Source organism: Podarcis cretensis, assembly GCF_951804945.1.
Source record: "Podarcis cretensis genome assembly, chromosome: 4".
Classification (NCBI taxonomy): Eukaryota; Metazoa; Chordata; class Lepidosauria; order Squamata; family Lacertidae; genus Podarcis; species Podarcis cretensis.
Window position 1 is genome coordinate 8,197,394 of NC_137173.1, and position 19,790 is coordinate 8,217,183.

The window sequence follows — 19,790 nt, forward strand, 5'->3', positions numbered from 1 at the left end:
CCGAGAAGGCCCTCTGTCTGGTTCCCTGTAGCCTCACTTCTCGCAATGAGGGAACCGCCAGAAGGCCCTCGGCGCTGGATCTCAGTGTCCGGGCTGAACGATGGGGGTGGAGATGCTCCTTCAGGTATACAGGACCGAGGCCGTTTAGGGCTTTAAAGGTCAGCACCAACACTTTGAATCGTGCTCGGAAACGTACTGGGAGCTAGTGCAGATCTCTCAGAACCGGTGTTATGTGGTCTCTGCGGCCCCCCCCAGTCACCAGTCTAGCTGCCGCATTCTGGATTAATTGCAGTTTCCGGGTCACCTTCAAAGGTAGCCCCACGTAGAGCGCGTTGCAGTAGTCCAAGCGTGAGATAACCAGAGCATGCACCACTCTGGCGAGACAGTCCGCGGGGAGGTAGGGTCTTAGCCTGCGTACCAGGTGGAGCTGGTAGACAGCTGCCCTGGACACAGAGTTAACCTGCGCCTCCATGGACAGCGTTGAGTCCAAAATGACTCCCAGGCTGCGCACCTGGTCCTTCAGGGGCACAGTTACCCCATTCAGGACCAGGGAATCCTCCACACCTGCCCGCCTCCTGTCCCCCAAAAACAGTACTTCTGTCTTGTCAGGATTCAACCTCAATCTGTTAGCCGCCATCCATCCTCCAACCGCCTCCAGGCACTCACACAGGACCTTCACCGCCTTCACTGGTTCTGATTTGAAAGAGAGGTAGAGCTGGGTGTCATCTGCATACTGATGAACACCCAGTCCAAACCCCCTGATGATCTCTCCCAGCGGCTTCATATAGATGTTAAAAAGCATGGGGGAGAGGACGGAACCCTGAGGTACCCCACAAGTGAGGGCCCAAGGGTCTGAACACTCATCCCCCCCGCTGAAAGCAGCAGCGATCCTTCCTGATATATGTTGGGGACAGCTGGGCTGAATATTGTTGTATTGGTTTGCGCAGTTTAGACCTGCTACTTGCTGCGAGCTGGCAAAATGTGTTTTGTGGCTTTGGCGCAGAAGCAGGAAAATGAGAAAAATATATCAGATGGAAGGAGATAGCAAGTGCTGGACTGCATTAAGAGTTCAGGGTAATAAAAAACGAATTCTCTGCCCCCCCCCCCGGCTTGAAAGCACTTTTACTAAATAGATATTGGAGTCATCCACTAAGAGACTTGATGATTCCCTCGTGGTTTCTCTTTGTGAAAGGCTGATGAAATGGATTTGCAAATAGCTTCTTCCTTCGCCTTCATAACCCCCTAATATGACCTGCCCGTCAGATGTTCTCGGAGTGAATTGTGATCGATTCTCATCATCCTCAAGGGCTTCCTTGAGCCCATAAGCTTACAAAATAAAATAAAATAAAATAAATTCAATTGGGCCTGATCCGGCCCACGGGCCTTAGTTTGCCGACCCATGGTTTAGGGGGTCCCTCCCCAAATCCATATCGTCATATTCATTGCTCTGGCATGTGGTCTTTTTGTTTTTTTTCTCAAAAATTTTATTAGTTTTCACAATATTATAAACAAACACAAAAATCATAGCCTTATTGAAAATTACAGTTATTAACTTTGTTAAGTGACTTCCTCTTGCTTGAATTTCAGTGCATGTCCTTTTAACGGTTTTCCAAATCCCAATTTTTATGAAATTTAACTTAAACATTAACATCCTTAGATCTTCACCTTATGAAATTAAACATATTAATTCATCACTTAACATAAATAAATTCCTAAGCCCATTAAGTATCTGCAAGCTGTTTTCAGTTAGTTTAACTTAGCAAATTTAACTAAATAATCATTAAATTTATTCCACTCTTCCTGATACTCCTCCTCCTTCTGGTCGCGGACTCTTCCGGTTAGGTCGTCCACCTCCGAAAAATCCATCATCTTCATCTGCCATTCTTCTATTGTTGGTAATTCTTGGGTTTTCCACTTTTTAGCTAACAAAATACGAGCAGCAGTTGTGGCATACAAAAATAATTTAACATCTTTCTTGGGCAATTCCAAACCTGTTATTCCAGGAAGAAAGGCCTCTGGTTTCATTATAAATGTATATTTCAACATTTTTTTCCAATTCATTATAAATCTTTTCCCAGAAGTCTTTCACCTTGGCATGTGGTCTTTGGAAGGGAATGTGGTGTTTGTGGTAATGGTAATAATAATAATAATAATAATTATCATTATTTATGTGTCGCCCATCTGTCTGGGTTTCCCTCTGTACTCTTCTTTTAGGACAAACAAATTGGTGATCCAATTGGATCACATCTAGTTTCAATCAGGTTATTTGGTTTTTTAAAAAAATAATAAAAAATTGTCTGACCTCCCACAGATTCCGAGCTGGCCTTCAGCTTATTCAGGAGGACTTAATTGGGTGCTTTTGTCAGCTCAAGTGGCGGAGGCACTCCTTGAAAGCTTGCAAACACTTCAGCAGGCGGAAAAAAATAAAGAAAAGTTTATTTTTGGTATTCCCCCCAGTGCGCGAGACGGGAAGTAATCTTCTAACGAGCCTGGAGAGATTGCAAATGTGTTTGGCACACAATTACCCAGATCTTTAATAGGCTTCGCAGTCGCTTATCGCTTTGTTACCGTGGTTCACCCCACCCTGCTAAAAATGTCACGGATACCCATGCGAAACACATCTGGCTAATTGGGCGGGAGCTGTGTATGCCTCTCCTCTCAAATATTAATTGACTGGAGTTGCGTTTTGAAAACACGGTTAGTTTGAAACATGTGGCGGGGGCATAACCTCACCTGGGTAGTCAAGCTTGATGCTTTAAATTCTGTTTTAACGGGCCATTGGCTTCCCCGCATGTTTTTAAGATCTCTACCACTGAGCTTATTTCTCCGTTTCTGAATTTTGAGGGAAAGATTGTATTGTTTCTGATGGACAGGGAGTGGGAAGGTGTGTGGGGCTTCCTGGTCCTGAACGGAGTGACTGTGTCCCTAAAGCAGGGGGATACTGTAGATAGTTTTCACTCAGGTCCACATATGCAAATGAGGGATTGAAAGTGACGTTCAGTGATTGGGTAGTTACAGAAAGTGGTTACTGTTGCGTTGTAGTGGAGCTCTATATAAGCAGGCTGGCTGAACCCTTCAGTTCAGTTCTGGTCTGTGAATAAACAAGAGCTATTTGAAGAATCGCTGTGTCATCTGATATGTTCACCCACAACTTAACAACAACAACAATAATAATTTATTATTTATACCCCGCCCATCTGGCTGGGTTTCCCCAGCCACTCTGGGCGGCTTCCAACCAAATATTAAAAACAATAGAGTTTTCAATCTTTTTGAGTCCGCGGCTCCCTTGACCATCTGCGTTCTTTCTCTGGCACCCCTGTGGGACCCAGGAGCCGAGTTACGTCCCCACTTTCCTGGCAGCCCCTCACCCCTTTTCAAACACCCTCCCTTGCGGAGGGTTCCCTCAGCTTCCTCTCCTCTCCCCTCTCCTTGGGAGTCCTCTGGGTATCTGCTGCTGCCGCCCCTGTTCTCTGAGCTGCCCCACTCCCCACCCCAAAGAGTGGTGCCCCTTCACACTGCCCCACGGGGCACTGAGACTTGTCCATCCATTCCCAAAAGCACGGACTGTCTGGCTGGGCTTCCTTCGCCCACTTGCTTGCTTACTCCAAGGCCGCCTCAGCTCCTGGCAACCAGCATCCCCTGGCCAGCGCCAGAGACACCATTCTCCTAAGGAGCTTGTAGCCAGGGCTGCTGCAACAAACAGCTGTGCAAGCCTTTGGGAGGCAGAGATGCAAGAGGGCATCAGTGTGATGGCCTGGGACTTGGGCTTGGACTCAGAACCAGAGGAGTCTCAGTCTGCACCGGATCCTTTGCCTCAGGCATCATCTGAACCAAGTCTGGGGCCTGATCCTGAAGAGTCCCATTCTGCACAGGTTCCCCTGCAACAAGCACCAGCTGGGCCGAGTCAGGGGCCTGAGCCTGCCCTGGCTCCAGATGCGGGGATCACCTTGTTGCCTCCAGCTGGGCCATCACTTACAGCTGCTCCACTACCGGTTGGGTCAGGGGAGGCTGAGGCGGCCTCTGGGTCTAGTAACCCACCGACGTCTCCTGAGCTGCAGAGACTGAGGTCTGAGAGAAGGAGAGACCTGAGTACTCTCAGGAGGAGTGCTTGCCTTCGGGCAAAAGAGGGAGGTGAGTCGCCGGGGGATCAGGACCGGCCATTACCCCGACAGAGATAAAAGGCCCCCACCCCAGGTTGCGGGAGCAATATTGCTGTATGCTAGATTCTGCCTGAGATCCTGTACCTGTCCTTGCCTGGTTTTCTGCCTCGTGTCCTGCCTTGACCCTGTCAGACTGTCTCCCAACGGAACCTCCGGATTTTGGACTGGACCTTGACCGCGTTTCACAGGTTACTCCCGGGCCCAGCACAATCAGGAGGGAGAGAAGGACCATCATTCAAGTCAACCAGGGATGCCACAGCACACTGGTTGAAAACCACTGCCCTAAAGGATCAGGCATGCCGCCTGGCAGTCATTTTGGACTCATAGCTGTTCATGGAGGCGCAGGTCAGTTCTGTGTCCAGGGCAGCTGTCTACCAGCTTCATCTGGTTTGCAGGATGAGACCCTCCCTGCCCGCAGACTGTCTCGCCAGAGTGGTGCATGCTCTGGTTATCTCTCGCTTGGACTACTGCAGTGCGCTCTATGTGGGGCTACCTTTGAAGGTGACCCGGAAACTACAACTAATCCAGAATGCGGCAGTTAGACTGGTGACTGGGAGCGGCCGCCGAGGCCACATAACACCGGTCCTGAAAGACCTACATTAGCTCCCAGTATGTTTCCAAGCACAATTCAAAGGGCTGGTGCTGACCTTGAAAGCCCTAATTGGCCTCATCCCAGTAGACCTGAAGGAGTGTCTCCACCCCCATCGTTCAGCCCGTACATGGAGGTCCAGCTCCGAGGGTCTTCTGATGGTTCCCTCACTGCAAGAAGCCAAGTTACAGGGAACCAGGCAGAGGACCTTCTCGGTGATGGCACCCGCCCTGTGGATTGCCCTCCTGTCATATGTCAAGGAGATGAGTGACAGTATAAAATTTAGAAGACATCTGAAGGCAGCCTTGTATAAACCTTTTAAGGTTTAATGTCTTATTATGTTTTTATATATGTTGGACGCTGCCCAGATTATCATCATCATTCCCCCCCCTTCCTTCTTCGGCGATCCCTCGTAGCCGAGTAAGATTGTCTTCCATGAACACGGTCTTAACAGTGAGTCCATAAGTGACTGTGGAGGCCAATTCCAGATCCACACATCCTTCCACAGTGGGGACATTGGTTTCCGGGCGGGAGTTGATCACGGTGAGGGTTTGCCAGGCGTCCCTTCCTCTTAGCACGTTTCTCCCTTGCGTCCTGAGTTCGAGCGTCTTCAAAGCCCGTGACACCTTTGGTAAAGGCTGTTCTCCAATTGGAACACTCACAGGCCAGTGTTTCCCAGTTGTCTGTGGTTATACTATTTTTTTTAGATTTGCCTTGAGACAGTCTTTACAGTGGTGCCCCGCAAGACGAAATTAATCCGTTCCGCGATTCTCTTCGTCTAGCGGTTTTTTCGTCTTGCGAAGCATGCCCATTGATGGCTTAGCGGATTAGCGCTATTAGCGGCTTTTAGCGGCTTAGCGGCTTAGCGGATAAGCAGATAAGCGGCTTAGCGGCTTAGAAAAAGGGGGGGGGGAAGGGAAAAAAGTCGCGAAAACCTGCAAGACATTTTCGTCTTGCGAAGCAAGCCCATAGGGAAATTCGTTTTGCGAAGCACCTCCAAAACGGAAAACCCTTTCGTCTAGCGGGTTTTTCGTCTTGCGGGGCACCACTGTAAACCTCTTTTGTTGACCACTAGCATTACACATTCTATTATGATTATGATTATTATTATTATTGGTGTTTCCAGCATTAGGCCTTAGGAGGGTCAGAGCACACCCTGCTCTGCACCTTCCTTGCCTGGAGTAAGAGACATTTAAGAGGAATGACCCCATTACAGTGGTACCTCGGGTTACATACGCTTCAGGTTACATACGGTTCAGCTTACAGGCTCCGCTAACCCAGAAATAGTACCCCAGGATACTATACCTTTACTTCAGGATGAGAACAGAAATTGTGCTCTGGCGGCGCAGTGGCAGCGGGTGGCCCCATTAGCTAAAGCGGTACCTCAGGTTAAGAACAGTTTCAGGTTAAGAACAGACCTTCGGAACGAATTACAATGGTGCCTCGCAAGACGAAATTAATTCGTTCCGCGAGTTGCTTCGTCTTGCGATTTTTTCGTCTTGCGGAGCGCGGATTCCCCGGGTATTAACGGTTTTACGAAAAAGGAAGCAAACCCGCAAGACGTTTTCGTCTTGCGAAGCAAGCCCATAGGGAAATTCGTCTTGCGAAGCACCTCGAAAAACGGAAAACCCTTTCGTCTAGTGAGGTACCACTGTATCTTGATGACAACTTTTATTATCGTTATCCTTCATTATCAGTGGACGAATTGTCAACCAAGGTGGAGCCTTGTATCAAAAGAGTGAGACTTTCACACTTCCTGCACATAATCTGGAGGTGATTTTTTTTGTTGTGGGTTGGCGGAGGGAAGCTGATGGGGAAATGGGGTGGCAGCAGGTGGCAACTGTTTTCGTCTATTCATTTGCACCGTGGAAAAGCTGCTCCGCTTCTCTCCGGCTGTGTTGATTTATTTTCACCCAAACGGCGCTTCGCCGGAGATTGTAATGGTAGAAACTTGGCTCTCAACCAAGATGCTCATCAGCAACTCGGTCCGCCTGCTAGGGCAGTGGATATAAAAGCATTTCCTCGCTCCCTAATAGCCAGGTGCATATTTGTGGCCGGCTAGTAAAGGAACCACTGAAAAGCCAAATAATGGGGTTTGGGGAACTGGTGTCCTTCCTGGCGTTCCCATGTTTGGTGATATGAGCACCTTGCCCAGGGGTCAGCAAACTTTTTCAGCAGGGGGCCGGTCCACTGTCCCTCAGACCTTGTGGGGGGCCAGACTATATTTTGAAGGGGGGGGGGGGACAAACAAATTCCTATGCCCCACAAATAACCCAGAGATGCATTTTAAACAAAAGCACACATTCTACTCATGTAAAAACACCAGGCAGGCCCCACAAATAACCCAGAGGTGCATTTTAAATAAAAGGACACATTCTACTCATGTAAAAACACACTGATTCCTAGACAGTCCGCAGGCCGGATTTAGAAGGCAGTTGGGCCGCATCTGGCCCCTGGGCCTTAGATTGACTACCCATGACCTTGCCTGTTTAGTGTTAGTTGTGTTACGGAAATGACATGGGGGGGGGATTTTAAGTTGTTACAATGTTGCAAATATCATGCCTGGATGTGTCCTTTCAACTTGACAGCTCAGGGAAGATAAAGGTAAAGGTAAAGGTACCCCTGCCCGTACGGGCCAGTCTTGACAGACTCTGGGGTTGTGCGCCCATCTCACTTAAGAGGCCAGGGGCCAGCGCTGTCCGGAGACACTTCCGGGTCACGTGGCCAGCGTGACAAAGCTGCATCTGGCGAGCCAGAGCCACACACGGAAACGCCGTTTACCTTCCCGCTGGTAAGCGGTCCCTATTTATCTACTTGCACCCGGAGGTGCTTTCGAACTGCTAGGTTGGCAGGCGCTGGGACCGAGCAGCGGGAGCGCACCCCGCCGCAGGGATTCGAACCGCCGACCTTTCGATCGGCAAGCCCTAGGCGCTGAGGCTTTAACCCACAGCGCCACCTGCGTCCCACTCAGGGAAGATACCTAGCTTTAAAAAAATCGTAGGAAATCCATACTTTAACCCAGTGTTTTTCAACCTATTTTGGGCAAAGACACACTTGTTTCATGAAAAAAATCACGAGGCACACCACCACTGTGTCCGGAGAGGGAGATGTCAGAGAACTGCTGCTCTCTATGGGGAATCGGCTGAGAGCGGACCGCCTGTTTGCTCTCATCCGATCCCATCCGATCTGATCCCCACCCAGGACGGATGGAAAATAGGGTGGACACAGTCCGGCACCAGCCTAGTGGCCGAAAATTTGACTAGTGTGCCGCGGAACAGTGGTTGAAAAACACTGCTTTAACCGACTCTCCTCATTCCAATGCCATTTTAACCCTTAAAGAAAGGTGAATTTGGGCTCCACCTCCATGCATGAACCAAGAAGCAGGAACTCATGTAGGCTGCAGGAACAGGGCATCCTGACATCATTCCCCAAGCATGAGAGGACAGACACAGCCCCCCACCCAGGGAGTGACCAGGGGGGCAACAATATCTGCAGAGGCAGTTGAGCAAGTCAGGTGTTCTGAAAGCCCATCTCCAGACAAGTCCTGAGGGGAAGGATATGTCAAGAGTTTTATTGTTCTTTCGGTGATGGGTACTTAAGAAGTTTGGACGCGGGTGGCGCTGTGGTCTAAACCACTGAGCCTCTTGGGCTTGCCGATCGGAGGGTTGGCGGTTCAAATCCCTGCGACGGAGTGAGCTCCCGTTGCTCTGTCCCAGCTCCTGCCAACCTAGCAGTTGGAAAGCACACCAGTGCGAGTAGATAAATAGGTACCACTGCGGCAGGAAGGTAAACGGTGTTTCCATGCGCTCTAGTTTCCGTCACGGTGTCCTGTTGCGCCAGAAGTGGTTTAGTCCTGCTGGCCACATGACCTGGAAAGCGTCTGTGGACAAAAGCCGGCTCCCACGGCCTGAAAGCAAGATGAGCGCCACAACCCCAGAGTCGCCTTTGGCTGGACTTAACCGTCCAGGGGTCCTTTACCTTTTACCTTTACTTAAGAGGTGTTGGGAAAGCTGCGTGAAGTGACCTAATGTTGAACTTGTGTAACCCTTGTACAGTGGTACCTCGGGTTACAGATGCTTCAGGTTACAGACGCTTCAGGTTACAGACTCCGCTAACCCAGAAATAGTACCTTGGGTTAAGAACTTCGCTTCAGGATGAGAACAGAAATCGTGCTCTGGCGGCATGGCGGCAGCAGGAGGCCCCATTAGCTAAAGTGGTGCTTCAGGTTAAGAACAGTTTCAGATTAAGAATGGACCTCCAGAACGAATTAAGTTCTTAACCCGAGGTACCACTGTATACCCCTTGGGGTTCCTTACTCCTTTGGGGGACTGTTGCACAACAATAAAGATCTTGATCTACTGACCACTGTTTTGCTCCTATACAGTGGTACCTCAGGTTACATACGCTTCAGGTTACATACGCTTCAGGTTACATACTCCAATAACCCAGAAATTGTTCTTCAGGTTAAGAACTTTGCTTCAGGATGAGAACAGAAATCATGCTCTGGTGGCACGGCAGCAGCGGGAGGCCCCATTAGCTAAATTGGTGCTTCAGGTTAAGAACAGTTTCAGGTTAAGAACGGACCTCCGGAATGAATTAAGTACTTAACCACTGTATTTGGCTGGAACTTCCTTCCTTTCTGACTGTATAGACCCGCGGGCTCTGCCCCGACGAGCTGGTCTGTTGAGTAGCCTCTCACCCCAGAATTGTCCTTATCATTTGTGACATACAATGGAGGTCAGAGATTCCTCTGGTGTGAAATGTTAGGAATTGCCCCTGAGTTCCAGCATCCTTCTGTAGCTTGGTCACACCTTGGTGTGATCCTGGCTGCATACATATTGAACGCCCATAAACAGGGAGTTGCCTCTCCTTGTAAATGGTATAGAAGTCGTTCTGGCATGAAAGCTGCATATTACTGGAAAGTGAAGAGGCTGCAGGCCAACCCCCCCCCCAAATGGAAAGGGCGTTCTGCAACTGGGGTGCAGCCGCAGAGAGGAGCTCCTGCGACGCTTCTCCCTTCGACATTGCCACTGGTTTCGGTCTGAAATAACAGTATGGATGGCGCAGAACCCAGCCTGCTGCAAAACTCAGGATGCATGAAAGGAAGTTCTTTGCGCAGTGCAGTTAGACTATGGAACTCCCTGCCACAGGAGGCAGCGAGTTGGATGGCTTTTAAAAGAGGATTAGACAAATTAATGGGGGAAGAGAGGGTTACGGGTGACTACTAATCCTGATGGCTATGTTCGGCCTCCTCCAAAGATGGAGAATCATAGAATTGTCAAGTTGGATGGGAACCTGGGGGGTCATCTAGTCCAACCCCAGCAATGCAGGAATCTTTTGCCCAAGGTTTTGAACCCTTGATCCTGAGATGAAGAGCCTCAAGTTCTGAATCCCAGTTTCTGGAAACTGCAGGAAGGGAGATGATGATGATGATGATGATGATGATGATGATGATGATAATTTATTTATACTCCGCCCATCTGGCTGGGTTTCTCCAGCCACTCTGGGCGGCTTCCAACAGAATATTAAAATACAATAACCTATTAAACATTAAAAAGCTTCCCTAAACAGGGCTGCCTTGTGCTCGAATCCTGATTGTGGGTTTCCTGCAGGCATCTTGGTCAGCTGCTACAGAAACAGGATGCTGGACTAGATGGGCCGCTGGCCTGATCCTGCAGGCCTTTCTTGCGTTCTCATGTTCTCCTTGAGAACAAAAGAATTCGCAATTATTCTGAGCAAGCGTTCGTATTGGCACTCAGCAAACCGATTTCATGATCTTTCCCGCAAGGTGATTCTGCATGTCGTCGGAAAGCAATCGCTTGTGGGTGGCACAGGGTCTTCTTCTCTCTCCCCCACCTCCCCGATTTCTCATTTTCTTTTATTTCTTTCGTTTGACTGGTGCACCTTGCGAAAACGTGAATAATTGATTCCCCCTTGTCCTGCTTCCTGTTTTATTTCTGTACGCGTAACACTAGCCGGCAGAGGCTTGAATCTTTCATAGGCTGCGACTCCCCTGTGGCAGAACTGCGGGGGCCAGAGGGGAATCGGTCCCTCGCAGGCCAGAGCCCTGGGGGCTGGTTTTGTCAAAGAGAGGACGGGGAAATCCGCTGGGACAGGCACTCGGGGGACGAAGAAACAACAAAACCCCACAGTTCCCGTGGGGGAAGACCAGAGAGTGGAAATGTTATTCTCGGCCCAGTTCCTGTTGGCTTAGGATGTTGGCTGGATGGTGGAAGTGCCACGATTCTGCCGCTTTGCATCGTGGGAGTCTGTTACCTGTCGAGGCAGGTGGGTGATGGAGTTTGAAAGGGCGACCCGGCAGACAAAGAGGTTAATCTCTCTCTCTCTCTCTCTCTCTCTCTCTCTCTCTCTCTCTCTCTCTCTCTCTCTTATTGGGTATTGGGCTTTACATTACAGTGGTACCTCTGGTTGCGAACAGGATCCGTTCCGGAGGCCTGTTTGCAACATGAAGAGCGCAACCTGAAGCGCCGTATCTTCGCAGGTGCGCGGCGCTATTTGGTGCTTGTGCGCATGCGCGAAGTATGATTTAGCGCTTCTGCACATGCGTGAGCGGCGAATCCCAGAAGTAACCCTTTCCGGTACTTCTGGGTCGCCGCGGGACATAACCTGAAAGAACGTAACATGAAGCAAACGTAACATGAGGTATGACTGTACAAATTTAAATTCAAACAATAAACACCATTATCATCATTTAGGATTCCTTGAATCCTTTGATTTCCCCTGCAACCCTTCCATGGTTACCATTTTCAATCTTTCTCCACTGTTTCACTTATTTTCTCTATTTTTCTTACACAATCCAGTTTTACCTTAATTTTTAGTACATTACAAACATTGCTCGATTGCTGCCGGTTTTTAGTTGTTTACAATGTTGTCTTAAGTACAGTGTAAATTTTCCCATTCCTTCTTAAAGTTCTTCGCTTCCTGGTTTTTGATTTTCCCGGTCAATTTCGGCGTAGTCCATCCTCTTCATCAAACCATTCATCTCTGGTTGGGACTTTATCTTCTTACCATCTCTGGGCTAGTAGTATCCGTGCTGCTGTCGTCGCATACATAAACAATCGTCTCTCTCTCTCTTAAATAGGAGCAAAGGGAGCTGCATTAATAATAATAATAATAATAATAATAATAATATTACTATCTCTTACTAGAATCGTAGAGTTGGAAGGCACCACGAGGGTAATCTAGTGCAATGCAGGAATCTTTTGCCCAACGTTAGGCTTAAACCCACAACCCTAAGAAACAGGGAGCCACCCCAGAAAAGGCCCTGTTCTCGTGTTGCCGCCTTCCGGACCTCTTGTGGAGTAGACACATAAAGAAGGGCCTCAGAAGATGATCTCAGGGTCCGGGTAGGTTCTTATGGAAAGAGGCGGTCCTTGAGGTATTGCGGTCCTGAGCCATTTAAGGCTTTATAGGTCATAGCAGCACTTTGAATTGGACCCGGAAATTAATTGGCAGCCAGTGTAGTTGGGCCAGGATTGGCGTTATAGCAGCCTTTCTCAACCTGTGGGTCCCCAGATGTTGTTGAACTACAACTCCCATCACCCCTAGCAAGCAAGCCCAGAGCTCAGGGATGATGGGAGTTGTAGTCCAACAACATCTGGGGACCCACAGGTTGAGAACCGCTGTGTTATAAGATCAAACTGTCCTGCCCAGATGGGAAATGGGGGCCACCGAACTCTTTATACTGAGTCCAGCCGTTGGTTTGTCCAGCTCAGTATTGTCTCCTACACTGGCTGGCAGGGACAGCATTGCAGAGGGTTGGACAAGATAGCCCTTGGGGGCCCAAACCGAGTCTACAATTCTGTGACTCAGCGAGCATTCCGGCTGGTACCGTATTTTTCGCTCTATAGGATGCACCAGACCATAGGACGCACCTTGTTTTAGAAGGGGAGAACAAGAAAAAAAATTCTCCCCCTCTCTGCTCAGCGCCCCTTCAGCGAAGCGGCAGGAGAAATGGAGCTCCTTCCATTTCTCCTCCCACTTGGCGGAAGGGGCGCTGCGCCAGTGTGGAGTAGTGGTTAAGAGCGGTAGATTCATAATCTTGGGAACTGGGTTCCCGTCTCCGCTCCTCCACATGCAGCTGCTGGGTGACCTTGGGCCAGTCACACTTCTCTGAAGTCTCTCAGCCCCACTCACCTCACAGAGTGTTTGTTGTGGGGGAGGAAGGGAAAGGAGATTGTTAGCCTCTTTGAGACTCCTTCGGGTAGTGATAAAGCGGGATATCAAATCCAAACTCCTCCTCCTCCTCTTCTTCTTCTTCTTCTTCTTCTTCTTCTTCCCTCTTTGCCGAAGCCAGGAGTGTCTTGCTCTCCTGGCTTCAGCGAAAGGAACCTGAAGCCTCCGGAGCGCAGCGGGAACTCGCGCTGCGCTCCAAAAGCTTCAGGCGGCTATGCCTGGAGAACGAGAGGGGTCGGTGTGCACCGACCCCTCTCGCTCTCCAGGCTTCAGCGAAAGCAACGCGAAGCCTCCGGAGCGCGGATGGAGTGCCCCTCTGCGCTTCGGAGGCTTTGCGTTGCTATCGCGGAAGCCAAGGAGCCTGCATTCGCTCCATAGGACGCACACACATTTCCCCTTAATTTTTGGCGGGGAAAAAGTGCGTCCTATAAAGCAAAAAATACGGTCAATGTGGGTCAGTGTCATTGATGGGCTCGCCAACCCACCCCCTTTCCCTTGCCCATCTTGCTTAACAGCAGTGAGCTGCAAGAAAAGGCCTGATCTGTGACCCGCCGCCTTCATTCTTTGTTTATCTCATTCCCCACCCCGCCCAATCCGCCCTTTTATTTGATTTTTCCCAGTTCCGTAATACACAATAATCATATATTATACATCCGGTTAATTAAATCATACTGACTTCACATCCATTGTTACTTCTTCATTTCGTTTGTACTGATTCCAGTGGTTACAACTCCCCGCTCTAAAAGTCTCCTCTAATGGCCCCTTCTCTCCCATAATTGCTTGTATCTTGTTTTATTTATAATGATTACATCCCAAATTTTCCATTGCCTGTTTAATTCAAAAATGAAGAAGTGCCTTCCTTAAAACTGTCTGGCTTGGGTTTTGTGGTTGGGGTAGGGAGAGTCTCATAGTCGGCGATGTGAGATGAGATGTTCTGTGGTGGAACTCTTTTCCGGATGAAACATCCCAGCGATGTTCAGATGCACTTTGAATATTTTTTCTATTCATCCAGAACTTTGAGGGGTGCTTGAGAATCCTTCCTGACTTAGCTGCTGCTGCATTGTACACAAGTTTAATGCTTAAGACGGCTTGATGGTGACTTGACCAATCTTTTAATTCTTACTTTCATTACAGTGGTACCTTGGTTCTCAAACGCCTTGGTACTCAAACCCAAACACTGCAAACCCGGAAGTAAGTGTTCCGGTTTGCGAACTGTTATTGGAGGTCGAACGTGTTCCGTTTTGAGTGCCACGCTTCCGTTTTGAGTGTCACGCTGAGGTCTGTCTGGTTTTGCTATATATTTTGTGTTTTTGCGGCTTTGTTTTTTGTGTGACCGTGTGGAACCCAGTTCAGCTATTGTTTGATGGATTGTGTGGCTGCAATACATTGTTTATTACTTTCTTTTTATGGATCAGTTGTCTCGTTAGATAGAAAAATTCATGTTAAATTGCTCTTTTAGGCATTGTTTTTAAAAGTCTGGAACGGATTAATGCATTGTACATTACTTTCTGTGGGAAAGCGTGCCTTTGTTTTGGAACGCTTTGGTTCTGGAACGGACTTCCGGAATGGATTACGTTTGAGAACCAAGGTACCACTGTGTTGTGATGACACTGTGATGACATTTGCTACCCTGTGCTACACGAGGAGGAGGGGAAGGATATAAAACCCATGAATGAATGAATGAATGAATGAATGAGATTACGACTAAACATCAGGGACGCGGGTGGCGCTGTGGGTAAAACCTCAGCGCCTAGGACTTGCCGATCATATGGTCAGTGGTTCGAATCCCCGCGGCGGGGTGAGCTCCCATCGTTCGGTCCCAGCTCCTGCCCACCTAGCAGTTCGAAAGCACCCTTAAGTGCAAGTAGATAAATAGGTACCGCTTTCTAGCGGGAAGGTAAACGGCGTTTACGTGTGCTGGGACGCGGGTGGCGCTGTGGGTAAATCCTCAGCGCCTAGGGCTTGCCGATCGCATGGTCGGCGGTTCGAATCCCCGCGGCGGGGTGAGCTCCCGTCGTTCAGTCCCAGCTCCTGCCCACCTAGCAGTTTGAAAGCACCCTTAAGTGCAAGTAGATAAATAGGTACCGCTTTATAGCGGGAAGGTAAACGGCATTTCCGTGTGCGGTGCTGGTGCAGGCTCGCCAGATGCAGCTTCGTCACGCTGGCCACGTGACCCGGAAGTGTCTCCGGACAGCGCTGGCCCCCGGCCTCTTAAGTGAGATGGGCGCGCAACCCTAGAGTCGATCTGGGTTCCCTCTTTCTTCTTAATGAGGATGTTGACAAGCTGGAAGAAGGTGTGCGGAGGATGGTGGCCAAGATGACCAAGGGTCTGGAAACCAAGCCTGATGAGGAACGGTCGAAGGAGCTGGGGATGTTTAGCCTGGAGAAGAGGAGACTGAGAGGGAACATGATAGCCCAGAATAGACCCAGAAACTCCAGCGGGTGCAGAATGCCGCGGCAAGGCTCCTTACGGGGTCCTTTCTGCGGGATTACATTCCTCCAGTGCTTTACCAACTGCACTGGCTCCAGGTGCATACGGAGAGACTAGATTGGAAAATTTTCAGACAGAATTGATGGAAGTCAAAAAAATTGAATGAGATGTAAAAGTATGTTTAATTACTGTTGAAAATGATATGTTAAAACACACACACACACACACACACACACACACACACATATATATATATATACAGTGGTGCCCCGCAAGGTGAATGCCTCGCAAGACGGAAAACCCGCTAGACGAAATGGTTTTCCGTTTTGGAGGTGCTTCGCAAAACGAATTTCCTATGGGCTTGCTTCGCAAGACGAAAATGTCTTGCGAGTTCCTGCGGGGTTTTTTTCCTCCCCCCCCTTTTTCTAAGCCGCTAAGCCGCTTATCAGCTGATCCGCTAAGCCGCTAATAGCGCTAATCCGCTAAGCCGTCAATGGGCTTGCTTCGCAAGACGAAAAAACCGCAAGACGAAGAGACTCGCGGAACGGATTCTTTTCGTCTTGCGAGGCACCACTGTATATAGATATGAGAGATTCCTGCGTTGCAAGGGGGTTGGTCTAGATGACCGCTGGGGGACCCCCCCCCCACTCTGTGATTCTCCGTGTTGCTTCTTCTTCTTTTGACTGCCCACTCTCTTTTCTTGCAGGGCATTTCCCAAGGCCTTGATGGATTTCTGGTAGCCCGCTGGTGACGATCTGGGAAGAAGAGCATGGTTAAACACCAACCGCTACAGTACTACGAGCCACAGTTGTGTTTGTCATGTCTGACGGGGATTTACGGTTGCCGTTGGAAACGATACCAGCGGTCACATGATGACACCACCAAGGTGAGTCGCTGGAATTTATTCTGTATTTGTTGGCAGGCTGCCCCCGTTTTTGAAATCTCGCTAGGTTGGCAGGGGGGTGTCTGTGTGAGCTTGTAAGCTGCCTCGGAAGTGAGAATCTGAGAATGTGATTCATCCGTGAAGATTAAGAAACGTAGGCCCTTAAGGTTCGACCACTTTGTCGCTTCTGAGGCGAACTACTTGTGGAACTGTGTGCGAATTCTGCAGGCTCTTCGCTCCTTGTCATTTTTGCTTGTGGAACTACAGGCAGATTTAACTGATTATAGCATTTTTACCCAGTTCTTCAGCAGAAAGGAATATGCTTCCCAGAGCAGCTTACTAATGGAAGTGGCAGCACAGTTATTGGGCTTGTGGAATCTAAAAGGCGTGGCACAAAAGGAAGTGGGGGCGGGAGGAAGGAGGAAAAAAGAAAACACAGGTGCTGTTCCGTACTTACGGAGTTCTTGTAATGGCGGTTGGATCGGAGAGATTTCCAGGAGACGGGGAGCCAAAACTTGCTGGTTTTCCAGCAGACAGGATGAAGAGATCCTGCAATCTCATTTCTCCCCCTTTCCCTGTAACCCATGGGTAGGCAAACTAAGGCCCGGGGGCCGGATTCGGCCCAATCGCCTTCTCAATCCGGCCTGCGGATGGTCCGGAAATCAGCGTGTCTTTACATGAGTAGAATGTGCCCTTTTATTTAAAATGCACCTCTGGGTTATTTGTGGGGCATAGGAATTCGTTCCTTTCCCCCCCAAAAAATATAGTCCGGCCCCCCACAAGGTCTGAGGGACAGTGGACCGGCCCCCTGCTGAAAAAGTTTGCTGACCCCTGCGATGGAACTTGGCTGTGATATGGTTTATATGGTTTATATGGTTATGTGGTTTTTGTGAATACTGTGTGCAGACAACTCTTACATGCTTCTAGGTTGCTTTAAACAGAAGAATCGCTATTCCAAGTTGGAAAGAAGTTGTAGCTGTTTTTTATTTTAAAAATAGACCAATGCATGGAGGGCAGATCTATGAGCTCTTAGCCGCATGGAACCTCCTTGTTCTGAGGCAGCCTACCTGCGAGACCTGGGTTCAAAGTACAAACAGTACGTTGCCATCACCTTTGTGCCCTGCTGGTGAACCTACGAAAGGAATCTGACTGTTTTCTCCTTATCAGTAGAGTTCAGAGAGAGAGAGAAGGAAAGGCAGGAGAGCAGCAATTGGTAAAAACACTGAGGTATTCTAGGGCAGACCTAAAACGTGCAGGTACGTTTTCATGGAAAACCTTTCCCCCTTTTGAAATGCACTCTCCTCAATCTGTGTTATTTCTTATTAAATTTGCATGCCACCGCTTCATCCGTAGAGCTCAAGGCGGTTCACAGCATAAAAAGACAAGTGATGTTGGTGACTGAACGAGCGAACAGGCCAGGAAATGGTGTGTGTGTGTGCATGTTTGCTCATTCAGAGCAAGGGCGGAAGTGCCCTTTCTCTGATTTGGCTTCACGACACCATCGTGTTATGGCTGCGTGATAACTCAGCACTGTTATGTAGCCGATGTGATCCTTGATTGGTTAGGATCACATTGAGAAGAAGCTCCTATGTGTTTGAGTGTGTGTTTCAGATGGCACCAAAATTATTTGGAGCAGGAGCAGAAGCAGCTGTAGAGCAGGCATAGGTAAACTCCGGCCCTCCAGATGTTTGGGAGTACAATTCCCATAATCCCTGACCACTGGTCCTGTTAGCTAGGGATGATGGGAATTGTAGTCCCAAACATCTGGAGGGCCGGAGTTTGCCTATGCCTGCTGTAGACATAAGAGCAGGGAGGTGTTTGGGTTTTAGGTTTTTTTGACATTTTTCTGCCCAAGAAAGATCATGGAGTCCAAGAAAGTAAAACCTCTCATAGATAAAAATCTTTATTTGCATCAGCCACAAGCTACAGCAAAGGAATCAAATACAATCAAATACAACTATAGCTGGGTGCTTGGCTATGCAAAAAAAGAAAGAAAGAAAAAGAATTTACAACTAAACAAATAAATGAAAGCGTTAATAACTGTCTTTAGCTACAAATAAAACATATGAATGAATTGGCTTTTTTTACTAGGCATGTAACACGTCAGTCAGGTGGTAGATCTTATTCTGATTGCCCCAGCTAAATTTTTTGCCGTGTTTGCTGTCCCCTGGTAATCTTGGTCTGCAGGAAGGAAGGATCCTGTAGCAGTGGATGACAGAAGGATATCCCTTGTAACTTCTGAAGCAAATAGATTTTGTTGTGCTTTTAAGGGCAGTGATAGCCACAGAGCCCTTGTCATCTTGCCTGTCAGGCAAGAGGATTACGGTCTCCTGTTTCTCCCGATAGCTGTTTACAAGCGATCTTGTCTTCTGTGTCTTTCAAAATCCAATTAATATTTCAAGGTATCAGCAAGGAAAAGGCCCAGCCAGCAGTTTTTTTTGTTTTTCGTTTGCAGCGCAAGACTGTTGATTGATGGCACGCCTAACTGAGTGAGCAAGAGAGAGAGAGAGAGATCTGCATAATAGCACCCTGTATGTCAAATTCTTGGTTACGGGATCCACAGAGCCTTTAAAACCCTTTTCCTTCAGCAAGAATCCTCCTCTGCGAACCTGGGAATGGTTACATGAGAGCGGAGGCTGGTAATAGATGCTGTCAGTTTGAAGGGCTGACACTCGGAATCCTCAAGTCTTTCTTTAAAACCAGAATAGTCCTAAATTCTGAATCCTCTCAATCTTTGCTGCTCTTTTTGGACTTCTCAAAATCCTCTGTCATCAGTAGGCTCTGTTCCATGAAAACCTATGCCGTAATAACATTTATAACTGTTTGAAGACCCTTTGTTGTATTTGCTACAGCGGGCAAATACCGTATTTTTCTCTCCATAAGATGACCTTTTCCCCACCTAAAAAGTAAGGGGAAATATGTGTGCATCTTATGGAGCAAATGCAGGGGGGAGGCAGGCAGGAAAAGCCCCCAAAAGCCGCACACAAGCTCCGCGCGGCTCTTGCGGGCTTTTCCTCAGGAGGGAAAAGGGACTGACGCGGCCAGTCAGTCCCTTCTCCCTCCTCGTAGAAAAGCCCACAGGAGCCGCGCACTCCTTAAAGGGTGCGCGGCTTCTGTGGGCTTTTGCGGGAGGTGGGGGTATTGCCTATACGCACGCAGCCTCTCCCTGCTGGAGAGGTTGCGTGGGGCTAAAGAAGCCATAGCCCCGTTCAGCCTCTCCCGGCTGGAGAGGTTGCGTGCGTCTATGGCAGAAGCCAAGACCCGGGCTTCCCTGGCAGCCCCAAGAAGCTCGTGGAGCAGCGGAAAGGCTTCGCGCCTTTCTGCTGCTCCCTGACCTGCTCTTTGGGGCTGGCAGTGGGCTTCCCCCCGCCAGAGCATGTCGAAAGGAACCCGAAGCCTCCGGAGCGCAGCGGGAACTCCCACCGCGCTCCGGAGGCTTCGGGTTGCCTTCACTGCTCATCTCCAGCTGCAGCCCCTATTGCACCGGTGTTGTGCAGTGGTTAACTCACTGGTTCTCAAACTTTTTTCTCT

The 19,790-nt window shown here is 49.0% G+C and overlaps 1 protein-coding gene across 2 annotated transcripts in view; it reads left to right on the top strand.

Annotated features, from left to right (window-relative positions):
- GDPD5 (glycerophosphodiester phosphodiesterase domain containing 5) overlaps positions 1-19,790 on the top strand; it is a 183,609-nt gene that overhangs the window by 65,958 nt on the left and 97,861 nt on the right. For both annotated transcript variants that reach the window (XM_079973809.1, XM_079973810.1), the window contains exon 2: positions 16,083-16,262. In XM_079973809.1, the coding sequence (XP_079829935.1) occupies positions 16,146-16,262 (117 nt within the window). In that variant the 5' untranslated portion in view covers positions 16,083-16,145. The remainder of the gene's footprint in view (positions 1-16,082; positions 16,263-19,790) is intronic.